A 15,447-nucleotide genomic window follows, 5' to 3' on the forward strand; every position below is an offset into this window, starting at 1 on the left:
GTCTTTGACTGTCACTTATCAAGATGGAGTTGGCAAGGTTATTCGTTCGTTTCAATCACTATTTATATTTATATTAACAATTACATCAATGTTTTAAGCCGAACTTTTCAATTACAATTACATATAAGATTAATTTATATACATTAATTGCATTATTTTATATTTGCGATTTAACTGTATACAAACGTCAACTTTGTTCTATTTGATTTGGTTCAATAAATATGCATATTAATTGTTTAAATAGCAGTGAAACAACACATTAAATAATTAATATGAATGATCTTGTTTCATTAGCAATGTTTATATTTTAAATGGGAATAGGTCGTTTTGACATAACCTCAATTCTTATTAAATCAGGCTTAAATCTATAATTTCAGCATTTTGCCGGCTCCCACGCAGACAGTGTGGGACAGAGACGATGAACGGAGAACTCAAGCTGCTTTCATTGCAAACAACACACTTTTGGTGACTCAATCTAACGTACCGCCTTATGGACAACGTAAAGGATGGGTGCCAAGGAAAGAAGAGGACTTTGGAGGTTGATTTCTTGTTTTTTATTATTTATAGTATATTGTGATTTTTTAATGATTCAAATTGAATATGAAGATGGAGGAGCGTTTCCGGAGATTCATGTAGCTCAATATCCCATCGGCATGGGAATGCCAGGTCGAGATACAAGCACAACAATCTCCGGCAAAGGAGGAGTACTGTCTCTGCGATTGGACGAGTCTGGAAAGATCAAATATGATGCTATCGTAAGACAGGGACATTCCAAAGACAAGGTATATCACGAACATTGTATCGTTGTTAGCTTATATTTATATATTAATATGTTATATTGTTTAGATTGTATATTCAAAACTGACGGATTTATTGCCTGCTGAAGTTTTGGCAGAATCAGATCCTGCTTTGGAGAAACCTGACGAAGAAGAGATTAATGAAATTACTGAAAAGACCCGGCGTGCATTGGAGAAACTCACTAGTTCAAAGATATCGGCAGCTATGCCTGTCCGATGTGCAGAGAAACAAGTATGACTTTTTTTATTTAATAATACGAGGAAAACATTTAAAAAAGTATTTACTGCTTGACCTTTTTTGAAAAATTTAATTATCCCACTACAACAGCGGTTCTTAAACTAGGATCCGCGAAACAAATTTGGCATTAATAAAAAATAAATAAAACAAAGAAACAATATAGATAAAAGCAACTCAGATGATGGAGCACCAACCTTGAAATCCATCAAGAAACATAAAATTAGAAAATATTGTGATTAACATTTGGACTCCCTTATATATTGCGAATGTTTATCAATCAATAGTATGTAACCCTCCAATCTCCGATGTTATTTGAAACAAAACACAATGAACACATTGGTGAGTGTCGATTTTTTTTAAATATAAAATCGAGAACTTACATCTAGTCAAAATTTAATGCAAAAGACCAAAAACAGTAAAGCATCATATGAAGTATCCCTACTAAAAGCAAAAGCTGGAAAACTTAATTATATAACAGAGCAAACTAATTCTTCCTGCTACAAAAGTAATAACGAATATGATGTTAAAAGCAACAAAAGATATAAGTTCAATTTCATTATCGAACCATATTGTCAAGAATAGGATTAAAGATATCTTATATAATATAAAAGAGCACCTAATTCCTGTTTAAAGGAAACTACACCTTTACTGGTATAAATCCGTCAATTTGCCAGGTTTTATCAAAAATAGGTATTTAGTGACCAGATTTTCAAAAATATGAAGTTTCCGAAAATAAAAATAGTGTTAATATATTTGCATTGTTCAAATGTAAAAAATCGTAAAAACCCAGAAAAAATACTGTCTGATACAAATCAAATCAGAAACCCGCCAATTTGACGGGTGCAGTAAATCTACAGTCCAGTAAAATAAGGGTTTAACCTCGGAATGAAAGATTACAAGCTGAAATTTTGCACAGACCTTTGTTTTGGTGTTCTAAAGATAGGGAGAAAAGTCTCATAAGATATTGTGTCTGCTAATCAAGATATTAAAGGTCATAAAAATCGTTTTATTTCAAATATCTCGCCTCCAAATTTGCGTCGCACGTCATTATATATTTTACAAAACTTATAGAATATAAAATTTTCTACAAGTTTGTAATAATTTATTTCTTTGTATGGTTAATGGTTTTCGAGATATACCGCGGGGAGTGGGAAGTGCGTATCCGCTTATAGGATAACGCTATGTAAACTACGGAGCCAGAGTTACCTACACTTCTACAGTTTCATAGGAAACATCGCAAATTGTTATCTGCTCAATGAACCCATCTAAAGCATTATAACTTTCAATCTCCATATCTTCAAAAATCTTCATCGATAATGCAAGAAGTAATAGCGTATGGCCTCTGATACTTCTTGCAAAAGCGTGAACATCCAACATTTTGTCGATAGAATTTGAAGCATATATTGTATTGAGAGCTTCCTTGATTCCGCTTCCATTCATTATATACCCTATGCATCCAAGAAAAGACATAAGCATATGAAAGCCTCCTAGTTTCACAACTACTCTGGAGAAGTCTGAGTTAGCATATGAAGCAGCTACGATTTCACTTGCTTTTATGTACAAGGGCTGATCAAAAGTTATTAAGCATGTTCTCTGTCTGTGTTTCTTGGCAATGTTTATAGCACGCTGTAATGTGGTGTAAATTGTGTCCATATTACTCGCAGGATGATGAATAAAAGTAAGAAACAAAATCCGAAAAGTAACAAAGCTCTCATTGTTTTTTGCAAGTTGTTCAATAAATCCATTCCACCCTGGCAACGGTGTGATATTTTTCCACTTTCCGTACATCCACAACAAATCAACTACATTAAACATTTGTTCGGTTAGTTCTTTTACATCATTAAAATGTTGTACTTGAATCCTGCTCAATCCAGGTACAACATGCTTTTCATACACTAGAAGGGGTATATGTGATACTGCTGCTAACTCCTTTGCACTTGGTTTTGTTGTAAATTTCTTTATACGTTCATCGGATATAACTGCAGATTTTAGAGTTACTATTTTTATCATTCCCATTAAAGTGATCAAGAGTATAAATATTTATATCTGCATTGTCCGCTGCATACTGTACTAAGGCACCTGACTCTGATGGTTGATTACGAGGCTGTGGGTGATAAACAGTTGAAATTTCATATTTTACAGTATCACTATATGAAGCAAAAAACCCTAAACTTGACAAAACATCCAAGTCTTTCTGATCCATATCTTCTATGAAGAAATACAGATAGGCCAATTAATAACTGCGATGAAAAGAACCGTTTAAGCCATTATAGCATGACTTATAGCTGTGTACTTCGTTTTTAAATGCCCCGTCTTTCCTTTTCTGTTCTTTATAATAACTTCTTGCAGAAAATGTAATAAAGTTTTTGGAATTTCTTCATTAATATTGTCCAACATTTTACTCGGGGGCGGATAGGACTTGGTCTCAACAGAAAATCGAATATCTTCTCTAATAATCGCCGCAGCAGCTTCCACTACGCGCAAGCGTTCTTCTTCCGAAGTGCCTTTTTATTTTCATACCAAGCTTTGGATAAAATATAAGCTTGAGCATCGCGAAAATAAAAAATGAATGATCCAATCTTCGTTGTAATTATAATATCAGTTAAATATTTTTCTCTTAATTTGGAAATGATCGTCTTATCATCTGGTACATACTCCGTAAGGACATCTCTCAACAAATTTCTTGTCGAGCAATATTTCACTCTTAATTCCTAATAATACAATGAAGAAAGTAATAAAATTACGGTTCAAACAACTTGCCGAGACCACTTTTTTCACGATTGCTTACTTTTTCAAAGCTTATACCAAGTTAAGCAGGTAGAAATACTAGCTTAATTCTATAAACGGGTGTACGCTTCCCACTCTTCGCGCTATATCTCAAAAACGGTTAATTATACAAAACAAATATTTGAACCAAACTTGTAGAAAATTTTATGCTTCACAAGTTTTGTAAAGCATCTAATGACGTGCGACACATAAAATGCGATATTTGCAAAAAACAAATTTTGTGACCTTTGACCATTGACATCTTGATTAGCAGACACGATATGTTGAGACTTTTCACCCTGTCCTTAGAACATCAAAACGAAGGTATGTGCAAAATTTCAGCTTTTTATCTTTCATTCCGAGATTTAGCCTTTATTTCGCCTTATTTTTTTAGTAAAATTTATTTGCAGAAAACCTATTTTAATAAGCATTATCCCTTTTAGTTATATTTAATAAAGTTGTCATTATGAAAGTAATGTTTCATGGTGAGGAGTATGTTGACTCCTATTTCGCAACTCATGTGTTTTCGCGAACATTTAAATAAATAAATCAAATGGCTTCTTATTTTTTGCTTTATGATATTTTGGATTTTAGTTTTCTTTCATTATTTATTTTTTGGTGGACGGAGACAATTTTTTGCACAACTTCATTTTGGGTTTGCAATAGTGTAGCACAACCTTTTATTTCAACTTTGTCCACAAATGCTCTATAAGATTTAGGTCTGGTGACTGTGTAGGCCATCCTAAAAGCGTCAACCCTTACTTTTTATCAAAGTATGACACAGAGCGTTTTCTTGCTGGAATAGGATGTTAGTGTGGAAATAGTTTCTAATAGGAATCCATTGAAATATAAATGTCACTACTCATACTAACCTCGCAAGTGTACAGGTTTCCTACCCCCGCTGCTGTGATGCAACCCCAGACCATAAGACTATGGGTACTATACAATCAGTTCGATATTTTACTCTAACTCTTCGACGCACGTGTACTACACCAGGAGTCATATGATTATTTTTTTAAATTATTGCTTTAAAAAATTTTGATTAAATAAGTTTTTAATATTTTTTTATATTAACCAATTTTAGTTCAAAATTATCTTAAAGTTGGATTCATCGAACCAAATGACTCGCCTAATCTTCAGATGTCCAATCTCAGTGTTTTCAGGCCCCCTCTAACCTTCGAGTTTTATTTATTTCTGAAAGCCACGGTTTGTGTCGGACTTTACAACCTTTAACTTCCACATTGTTGAGCTTTCGTCTCACCGTCTGCGAAAAAATGGATGGTCCTCTGCTTACAGAGACTTCAACAGCCAGCTTTGAAGACTCGAACCAACATTCAATCTTCCTGGTTTTCGTTTTCTTTCAGTTCTTGGCTTTGATTTATAAAAACCACATTCGTTGAACTGTTTCAAAGCATTTTGGACAGCGTGTTGTAAACAATTAATGTGTTTACTAATTTCCGATATATTTTGTCAATAATATGCAATAAAATTATATTCGCTCTTTTAGCTTCAATTAAGTCGCGTTTATTTTTGACATTTTTATATAATATTAAAAAAAAATTATAATGACAAATAAAGGCCGAAATCACACAACTGAACATGGTCACCTAAGTTAGACTGCACAATTAGACCTGCAATAAATTTTTTTTAACTCAAGTGAGCAATTAAAAACGACAAATTCCTTTGTATAGTCCTCAGATCTGCGGTTAAAACTACGTGCTAAAATATTTCAGTTAGATTATGCACTTGTAGAGTTACACATCATTTTAAGGGGTGCCCCATTATTATGGCCAAGGCTGTATTTCGTTCATATTGGGAATCATAATATAACAAATAGTACACAACTGTATCATTAACAAAAGAAGGATTGTATATCTTGTTAAATTAAAGGACTTACCTGATTCGCGTATAAGGGTCATGGGTCCAATAAGGGTATATATTTATAAATCAATATTAAGTTGCAGATAAACGATAAAGAATTAGCCGAGAATCTTAATGAAATAATTTGCTAGATTTCTAGTTTTATTGCATACTTACGTGTGTTTCTTATGCATCTCAAAGTAATTGCAAGCCTTATTATGTATTTGTCTTATTTTAGTGCCATATCGTTTTTTTTGTTTAAAACTTTGACCACCGATGAATCCTATAAAAGTCATCAAGGAAATCGCCAGTATGCATTGGGAATCTTTGAGCCTTGTAATATGTTTTTATTTCTATTATTTAAGGTTTAAGAACACTTTAATTTATTGAAATAATATTTAAATTATTAGCGAATTTCAAAATGGGGCGCAAAAATATCAACCGTGGTGTAATACTGTCCTAAATAAAGAGTTATCCATGACACCCCCTGGAATAGAAACTGGTACTTAATTAGTTGAATAAAATCTACACTATTCTAGACCTGCTATATTTGTATGAATACATTATGGTATTCAGAAAGTCTCGTGCGTAGAAATATTTATTATAATCTCACACTTCCTTTTTAGGCGCCGGCCCAATATATACGATACACTCCAGCTCAACAAGGAGCCGCTTTTAATTCAGGAGCCAAACAAAGAGTCATCAGGTACATTTTTTTCGTACGAGTTCCAATTGAATTGCAATAAGTTTAATTTCTTTATCTATCCTTTCAGGATGGTCGAAGCACAAGTGGATCCGATGGAGCCGCCGAAGTTCGCCATTAGTCGCAAGATTCCCAGAGGTGCTCCGTCGCCGCCGGCTCCCGTTTTACACTCACCGCCTAGAAGAGTTTCAGTGCGTCAACAGAGAGATTGGAAAGTACCGCCTTGCGTCAGTCATTGGAAGAATGCCAAAGGTTACACCATTCCGTTGGATAAGAGACTGGCGGCTGACGGCAGAGGACTGCAGCAAGTTCACATTAACGAAAACTTCTCAAAGCTAGCCGAAGCTCTGTATATAGCCGATAGAAAAGCTAGAGAAGCTGTCGAAGCGAGAGCGCAACTCGAGAAGAAGCTGGCTCAGAGGGAGAAGGAGAAAAAGGAAGATCATTTGAGGATGATGGCGCAAAAGGCGCGTGATCATAGAAACGGTATAAGGACACATGGCGAAGCCGAAGTTGAAGTACCTGTGGCCGGAAGCGGAGGCGACGGAGATCTCGGAGAGGAAGAGCGTGAGAAATTAAGAGCCGAGCGACATAAAGAACGACAGCGGGATAGGAATATGGCGAGAGCTGCTCCAGATAAAAGGTACGTATCCATATAGGTTATTATAAGCTTTAAAAATATTAAATCCAACTTAATTAATTTACAGATCAAAACTTGTCAAAGAACGGGAGAGAGATATATCTGAGCAAATCGCTCTCGGTCTACCTGCCAAAACTAATCTCACCGGAGAAAGCATGTTCGATCAAAGGCTATTCAACACTTCGAAAGGAATGGATTCAGGTATTACGCTTTCAATTTAAAACATTGAAGCATATGAGGTTTAGATATTGTATAACAAATAGTTAAAAATTCAAGGTTTCAACGATGATGAAGCTTATAATGTTTACGATAAACCGTGGCGCGATCAGAATTCACTCGGGAATCATCTGTACCGTCCCACCAAAAATATCGATAAAGACAACTACGGCGGAGATCTCGAAGCCATCATCAAGACGAATCGGTACATCAAACTTGTTTTTGATATGATGTACATAAATCAATCGAATCCGATTATAATGAAATTTTATGTTTTAGTTTCGTGCCCGATAAGGAGTTCTCGGGCACAGAAAAGTGGGCCGGCAGCCAGAACCAAAGGTCGGGACCGGTCCAGTTCGAGAAAGACGCCGGACGGGAACAACCTGAACCAGTAATGATTGATTCTTGTTGTTCATGAGTCATAATCCATACTATTTCCTAATTTATATTATATGTTACTGACAATTTAAAAACACTTTTAGAGTACGAACCGTAATGCTGACGCTGATTTGGATCCGTTCGGATTGGATCGTTTCTTGATGACGGTGAAAAGAGGCGACAAAGACACTAAACAGTCAGCTCCTCAACCACAGTCTTCTTCCGGAGGTGGAGGTGGAAGAAAAAGGGATCATTCGGACACTCATGGACACAGCAGTAGCAAAAAGAATAGACGAGATTAAGATTAAAGAATTTTGTGTATTTTAAGATAATTTTTTTGGTGATCGACACTAATAAAATTAGTTAATTTGACTGAATATGTTTTATTTCAATGCTTCAAATTTCGTATTTTTTCTTTACAATTCTCCTCGCACATATCGAATCAAAATTATAAAATATTAATCGTAAAACATTAATAATATAACCATAATTGGAATGAGAATGCTCTGCATTAAGGAATACAATATTCATCATATAAACGTATATGTATATATATAAAATCGATATACAAAAAAATGCTATATATATTCATCGTAAAAACGGATCGCTTTCTTCGTATATTTTTATTTATACAATGATAACATGGTGATTTAGCAAATAAAAAACTTATTGTCTTTCTTTTTTTTGCAAACTCGTGGATATATTATAAATATGTGTGTGTTTTGTGTTTGTTCTTCATCGATATAACAATGCTCTGCCAATTATCTTCATACTGTGTGCTTGGCGAACAGAGCCTTCAGTTTTTGGACATTGGCGCCGACCAGTTCTTCGAGCACTTCTCCGTTCCTGAAGAAGACGAACGTGGGCAGAGACTGGATATTGTATTTCTCGGGCAGTTCGACGATCTCGTCAATGTCGACCTGAAACGATTATGAAACATTTAGTCGAGCCAAAGACAACATTACCGGAAAGAAATACATTTTTATATTATGAATTAGATTCAAACAAAGATTTTCAACCATTATTAATTCAATGCAATAGTCCGGAAAATATTTAGAGATTGATTTTTATTAAATACTTATAGATCATGTCTTAATATATTTTTCTTCATGGACCACTTAAATATCACTTCTTACTTCAAATACCTCTTCATAACGTTATAAACATATCAATGAACGAATCACGTTATATGGCTATTTTAAAAACAGCTATGACGAATGCCTAATAATCTGAGCTATGTCATTCTATTCCGAATATATTTCATACATAATAGCAATTGTGAAAGAAAATCTTGGGAACAATAAAGTAAAATCATTAAAAACGTCATCTCCATTGAATTATATTAGAGATAAATAAGTATCAATATAAATTGTTTAGATAACGAGATTACTAATAAAAAGATTTGGTTAACATAAATACGTTTTTTTACATTGTTTTAAAATGCACAACAAAAAAACTACGGTTGCAAATTTCATAATTTTTTGCTCTGCATTTTGTAACATTCATTATTAATTTATTTAGATCCATCTTAGTTTCTGGAAGTACAAATTTAGGGAGAAAATAGCAATCAATATGGAAGTAAATCCAGCTCATGTTTTTATTCAAATGGGGCGAATCTACTGCATAAAAACATTGCAATATATAACTCGTAGAAAGAGGTTAGCTAGATTTCGATCCGCTAATTCTTCATTGGTGGACGAATCACAATGAGGCTTGAAATTCTGGATAATGTAGCTCTATGAGATTTTGTGGAGATGGATCAAAGCCTATATGTTTGCAAAATATGGAACACTCGGATCAACATTGGTTATCGGGAAAGTGTCTACATTAAACTGATGGGTATCACACAATCTAAAGTCAGTAAACCGAATGCAGGGTGTCAATGCATCTAGCTCATCTGGTGCGACAAAAAAAAAACAATCTTTTTGGAGCGCATTGTTACTGGATATTATAATCCACCAGAAAACAAAGCATGGGGCGAATTGCATATAAAAATGTGATCTTGCTTGTGTTGTGGAATTTTAAAGAGTGATCTATTTTGGCCATATATTACCAACATATCTGCTATATATTACCAACAATTCGAGAGATTAAAGGTGAAACTAAAACAAAACGGGCCAGGGCTAGTCAACAAGCGTAGTGTCATCTTACACCATGATAACGCAAGACTCAACACAGCAAAAAACACTAAAAAAATGTATAGATTTTAAATGGGAATTGTTGCTGCATCCACCTTATTCTCCGGATCTCTATTGGATTTTCATCTGTTCCCAATTCTGCAGCAGTTTTTAAATGCAAATTTTTTTTAGTCTAGAAGAAATAAAAAATGTAATTTTTTGGCTTTTTTAGAAAGTTATTAATATTATGCCAAATAGTGCTAGATTCAGATGGAAAACACATAATTGATTAAAATTCTGCTATTGTGTTTTTTCTTGCACCTGATTGACAAATTAAAAAAACGATAGATCAAGTTATCTATTGTTTAAAATGCTGTTCTTTCAATGCGATTTAGTTTTAGGCATTTAGACGTTTATTACTAATACGGCAAAGTAAGTATTTGACAAATTAAAAAAACTGTATGTATTTATGACACTATCGATAGATCAAGTTCTACTTTGTAAATCTAAACTGACATGAAAGAATTATAAATAAATTGTTCATTAAATTCTGGCAAATTGAATTAAATATTTTTCTGAGAATTCTGTCTCAGCGAATATTATGTATATCTTTATTTATTGTTTTAAAATGCTGTTTTTCAAGGCGATTTAGTCTTAGGCATTTTTTACTAATAATGGCAAAAAAGGTACTATTAATATATATATTTTATACTAATGTCAAAAACAGATTGTATAAGAATATTTTCTTATTATTGTAAATTAGTTTTGAGATAATTAATTAAAAATATTTTTCTAAGAATTGTTTTATAATGACGAAATCAAAACAGTATTAACAATGGAAGAAGAATTAACAAATATTATAAAAAGTATTTAGTTATCTTTAGTAATAATAACAAAATATGTTCATCACAAAAGAGCACCCTATTGACTTGATCTCCCTAGATAGGTTCTGTATAGTAACGAGAGGACTATCTTTACCTTGATTACAACGGCCGTCTCGGAGTACTCCTTGGCAAGGTTGTCCAGCTCAGGAGCAATGTTGCGGCAGGGTCCGCACCACGTCGCGAAGAAGTCCACGACGACCAGCTTCGAACCGGCATCGGTCATTTTGCTGTCGAAGTCTTGGACATCCTTGATCTGGTACACCATCTTGATGATTTTGTTCTGGAACATTTTTAACAAAAGTTATATAACGGCAACAATGTTTCCGAGTATAAGTCGATTTCAAGGTGATCTTTTTTTCTCTCGTAATATACGAGAAAAAAGCCACACACGAGTCATATGTGACGTCACGTATCAAATGAAGGAAACTATTATAAAATTATCGAAAATTGCATCATCAATGAAAAATATCGATGCTAATTGAACGAATTTGTATTCTGCGTCATATCCAATTCTGAAACACTGACTCAAAAACTTCCAGGTAGTATAATTGTTTTATATACCTACACTGAAATATATGGAATTTTAACACGATTCAATCATCATATTAAAGAGACACAAACAGGTTTCTTATAAGTTTTTCTGGGTATTCTACAAATTTAAAAATGTTTTTAATCATTGACATATCGCCAGATTTTCTTTCTTGAGAAACAAACATCCCAATGGAAACAAAGCAGTGATTCTCAAACTGTTTGGCTCGCGACCGATTTTATAGCGACTCGTGTGGAATGAATTTCATTTAAATATAGTAAAAACTACACATTAAAAAATATTATTTTACACAAAAAATGCTGTATTTTTTTATTTCTTTTAGAGAATTGTCTTTTTTAATCAAAATATCATACAATGAATGAAATATACACTAAAATAAGTAGTATAAACATCTGTTTAAGTTTTTAATAAAATACTCTTTAAGTATTAGCAAAATTAGGTACATCTAGAAAAATCTAATCTGTTTATATCGATCGGAATTATAATTATATATTTGTTTTATATAACATTTTTTGTAAAAGGATTATTTTAAAAATACTTGTTAAGAATATCGGCGCCACGCTCAAATGGTAAGAATCGGCTGGACAAACGATTTGTTTAAATGAGTACGCTTTTGTATTGGCTCTGACCGTCACTCCCTCTCTCTCCGAGATCAAGATCAAGTAAATCTCTTTATTTGATTCCCATATTTATATACATTTCCTTATGACACATTCCATAAGGTATCAAGTACACCATCGATTCGTCGCTTCAATCGACGTAACGCATCATCTCTTTGTGACAAAGAGAACAAGTATAGTACTGTTTTCGTTATCGAGTATACTATGGATTCATCGCTTCGTTCAAACGAATGATACTGAATCAATCCCTTGTTTGCTCTAATTGTTTTACTATAAACAAACGTTCACATAACACGATTTTGGGCGATTAACTAATTACGTAATATAATACTAGGAATACATAGATTTTAAATCAGAGTATATAACACAAAAGCCAATAACTATGAACTCTGTTGCGCTTAGAAATAATGATTTCGCATACACGAAAAATAATTAAAAACACAATGGTTCATATGGAATTCGAACCCAGGTCTTTCAGGTATTAGTCATCGACTCATACCGACTAATTCAGATCAAGTATTTAACCTAAATATATATATATGTTTATAAAGTAAACAAAAGCTAACCTAACCGGCACTAAAATATGTATTTTGAAGTATCATATCATAGTTTAACAGCTGACATAACCTAATCAGCAATATAGTTATAATAATTAAAATACTGGTAATTACAAGATTTCACAACATTAAAAACGGCACTTGTTAAGAATATCGGCGCCACGCTCAGAAACCAATGGTTAGGAAAATTTTATTTTTGCGTTTGGCCCTAACGGCTACGAAAGCGGCCCAAATTTATGTAACAAATCCTTACAAATTATCGCTGCGTAATGTAATTTATTATATAGTTTATTTAAAAAACATACAGTTTATTTATCAATCAGTGCACAAACATATATTGTTAAACGCGTGTGATCGGTCGGTTGACCCGAGTGGCGGTACCGGTAGGTGTAGGTACACAATGCGGTATTATTTGTTTTGTTCTTGAGGTACGGTTTCGTTATTATGTTTTATGTACCATTACCTTGCACTACGTATATTTTTAATTTTCAAAATTAATACTGATTTATATTCAGCCATATTCTTAGCGATCACGTGAATTTTTTTGTGCACTTACTATGGCGAAAAAATAGAATGTAGATTATTTTTAGAGAAAATATAGCTTTACAACTATAAAAAAATCATACTCATTTTTTATATCAGGGTTGATAGGGGGACATTTCAAAACAATAAATTGTGACAAATAATTACATTACATGCAATGTCTTCAACCGAAATATTTACAAGGTTTGATGAAAATGTGATCTAAATAATATTAGTTATAGTATCCACAAAAACCGCAATATCCCGTATATGTATATATGTACATTTCGACTTGTGGTGATTATTGAGTTAATTTATGATACATTTTTTTAATGTCAATCGAAATCTATCCAAAACAAATGTAGCTTATAAAGCCGAAGCAGTAGCAGACCCATTTTTTAAATTATGTTCCTAAATCACAAGTTTGAAGACCATTGTGGTAGTGACTACCGCCATGAGACGAAAAATTATTGTAATTCGTAGGATGACGCGTTTTATGTACTTCGTAGAATTGCATTGTAAATTCAAGAAAGAATAGAAAATTACCGCTCTGACAGAGAAGTAAAAGCGCAAATGAGGCACAAGTGGCGCTAATTGAACTGCCGAGCTGAATCGGTTAAAACCACATTTCATTCCACGTCCTATAAATATCCGACAAACGTCGGATCGGCTATCTATTTTGATCTGAAGACAGAAATGCAATAAGAAACCGTCGAATCTGACGAGCGCCCGGGACGAAATGAGGCGTGCGGGATCATAACCCGACATATCCGACTAAAAGTTTGTCCAACTTAAGACGATATTTAAAAGAACAAATGTTATTCTCGATTACTTGTAAGTATTGTTTGTGTGTTAAAATATCAAAAAAAATCACACTGCGCGGCCACTTGATTGCTATTTTCCTTATAAACTTTCTATAAAAATAAAGATAATAACAGTATTAAAATAAAACATCTTTATATATGCCTTAAAATACCCAAATTTTTCATGCTATGCAGCAAAATCATTATTTTATTAATAAAATATCCCTCTTGAATGCTAAACAACGATATATCGTCGTTCGTGATAACAGTGAATGAATTTGTGTGTTACTGAGTTAGCGTCAGTGGTATGAAATAGTTTTTATATTTAATTTTATGGTTGTGTAGTTATATTATATATGATTTTCAAGTTTCTTTTGTTTATTTATTATTATTATATGTTTTTAATAATATTGTGTATTATATTTATTACGAGTTATTGAATACCAAATAAACCGTAGCGATAAAAAATTGTCCATAGAATACCATGACCGAGATACTGTTGATAATTCAACGAGAGAAAACACATTGCATTTTCAATAAAAACGAATGCCCTTGGCACAGTATTCAACCGACTAATTCAGAGGTCTTCAACCTGAATTCCGCAGAACCTATAGAATCATCATTATTAGAAATAACCGATTCAGATAAATAAGCTGTTAATAAGAAATTATATTATTACCTCTATAAATAAATTGTATTTTAAAAGCTATAAATTAATTAGACGAATAAATAACAAATAAATTCAATTTAAGAAAACATTGTGAAGAAAATTAAGATGCTTGAAAAAAATAAAAAAAATTGCCACTGCGCGGCCAAATTTCCATGACATTGATTAAACGAATTTTTACACTTGCTGAAATAATTATTTTTATGCTTAAACAAAATACGCTAAACAGACAAATGAGTATTTTTTTTATTACATCAAGTAACAAAAAACTCGCAAAAAAACGTTACATATTACATAAATTAATTTGAAAATACATTATTCAAATGTCATATACCAAAGGTTATACATCACTGCGCATGCAGCGATGTTTCGCGCGATTGGCTACGAGGGTTCGTGTACATACACAGCTTATGCACGCACACTAAGGCCAGTGTCCACTGTGACGTTCCCTGCATTACATTATGCCGCATAATTAGGGATAATTGGTGCCCACACGCCTTAGAAAAAAAAACTAATACCGTGTTATTTTTTGCGGTTAATTTAATTTCAATATAATATTTGCTTTCTTCGTATGAAATATATATCTCACATGATTTTCAAGATGCAAAATTCTTCAGCTATTTAGAGATTAAGTTGATAGTGAGAGCGGTGTATCGAAAAGGGACAGGAAATTTATATTTAATAGTCAGTTTTATGACACATTTCGTTTCGGCAGACTCAAACATTTTCTGTTTAACAAAAAAAATAAATGCGAGTATCTGCAGAAAATACAAACGGCATACTCGGAGGACGGTTGTACATAAAAAACGACATTTAAGTCTATTGCCATTATTTACCGTCAGTGATTTATGCTCGTTATCAGTCGGTTCATTTTTAGCGCCGCTAGCACGAGATATGAACAGATTGTTTAAATCTATTCCAATGTAATTTAGATACCAACTACACATAATAAATTATTTTATTAAATAATTTATATTTATTATCGTTTAAGAAATAATCACTTTTTCAAACATGAAAAGAGAAAATTCTGAATGTACAATTAAGTGATCCATAAATAGAAGCTTATAAAATTTTCATTTAAAATTTTATGATGCTTTCAAGTTTATAATCTGCGAGAGTTGACAATGGT

General features: G+C 33.0%; 2 protein-coding genes across 3 annotated transcripts in view; one reads left to right on the plus strand and one right to left on the minus strand.

Moving 5' to 3' along the window:
- On the plus strand, positions 1-7,970 carry Bx42 (Puff-specific protein Bx42). 2 transcript variants are annotated; one of them, XM_088186654.1, is made up of 10 exons: positions 1-37; positions 378-538; positions 607-782; positions 847-2,449; positions 4,171-6,367; positions 6,435-7,007; positions 7,072-7,205; positions 7,281-7,425; positions 7,500-7,611; positions 7,703-7,970. In XM_088186654.1, the coding sequence occupies exons 6-10, from the start codon at positions 6,436-6,438 to the stop codon at positions 7,898-7,900; spliced, it is 1,161 nt and encodes a 386-aa protein (XP_088042780.1). In that variant the 5' UTR covers positions 1-37; positions 378-538; positions 607-782; positions 847-2,449; positions 4,171-6,367; position 6,435; the 3' UTR covers positions 7,901-7,970. The 2 variants fall into 2 exon arrangements, with proteins under 2 accessions (XP_088042780.1, XP_088042779.1); XM_088186653.1 differs by having other exon boundaries at positions 847-1,029; positions 6,288-6,367.
- Positions 7,966-15,447, minus strand: part of Trx2 (Thioredoxin 2) — a 20,411-nt gene continuing 12,929 nt past the window's right edge. Inside the window, exons 2-3 of the mRNA XM_088186697.1 lie at positions 10,694-10,879; positions 7,966-8,518 (exon numbers count right to left, since the gene is read on the minus strand). Coding sequence (XP_088042823.1) covers positions 8,366-8,518; positions 10,694-10,864 — 324 coding nt within the window. The 5' untranslated portion in view covers positions 10,865-10,879 and the 3' untranslated portion in view covers positions 7,966-8,365. The remainder of the gene's footprint in view (positions 8,519-10,693; positions 10,880-15,447) is intronic.

Source organism: Plectrocnemia conspersa, unplaced genomic scaffold (assembly GCF_051122295.1).
Source record: "Plectrocnemia conspersa isolate PC_06_02 unplaced genomic scaffold, ASM5112229v1 ptg000005l, whole genome shotgun sequence".
Lineage (NCBI taxonomy): Eukaryota > Metazoa > Arthropoda > Insecta > Trichoptera > Polycentropodidae > Plectrocnemia > Plectrocnemia conspersa.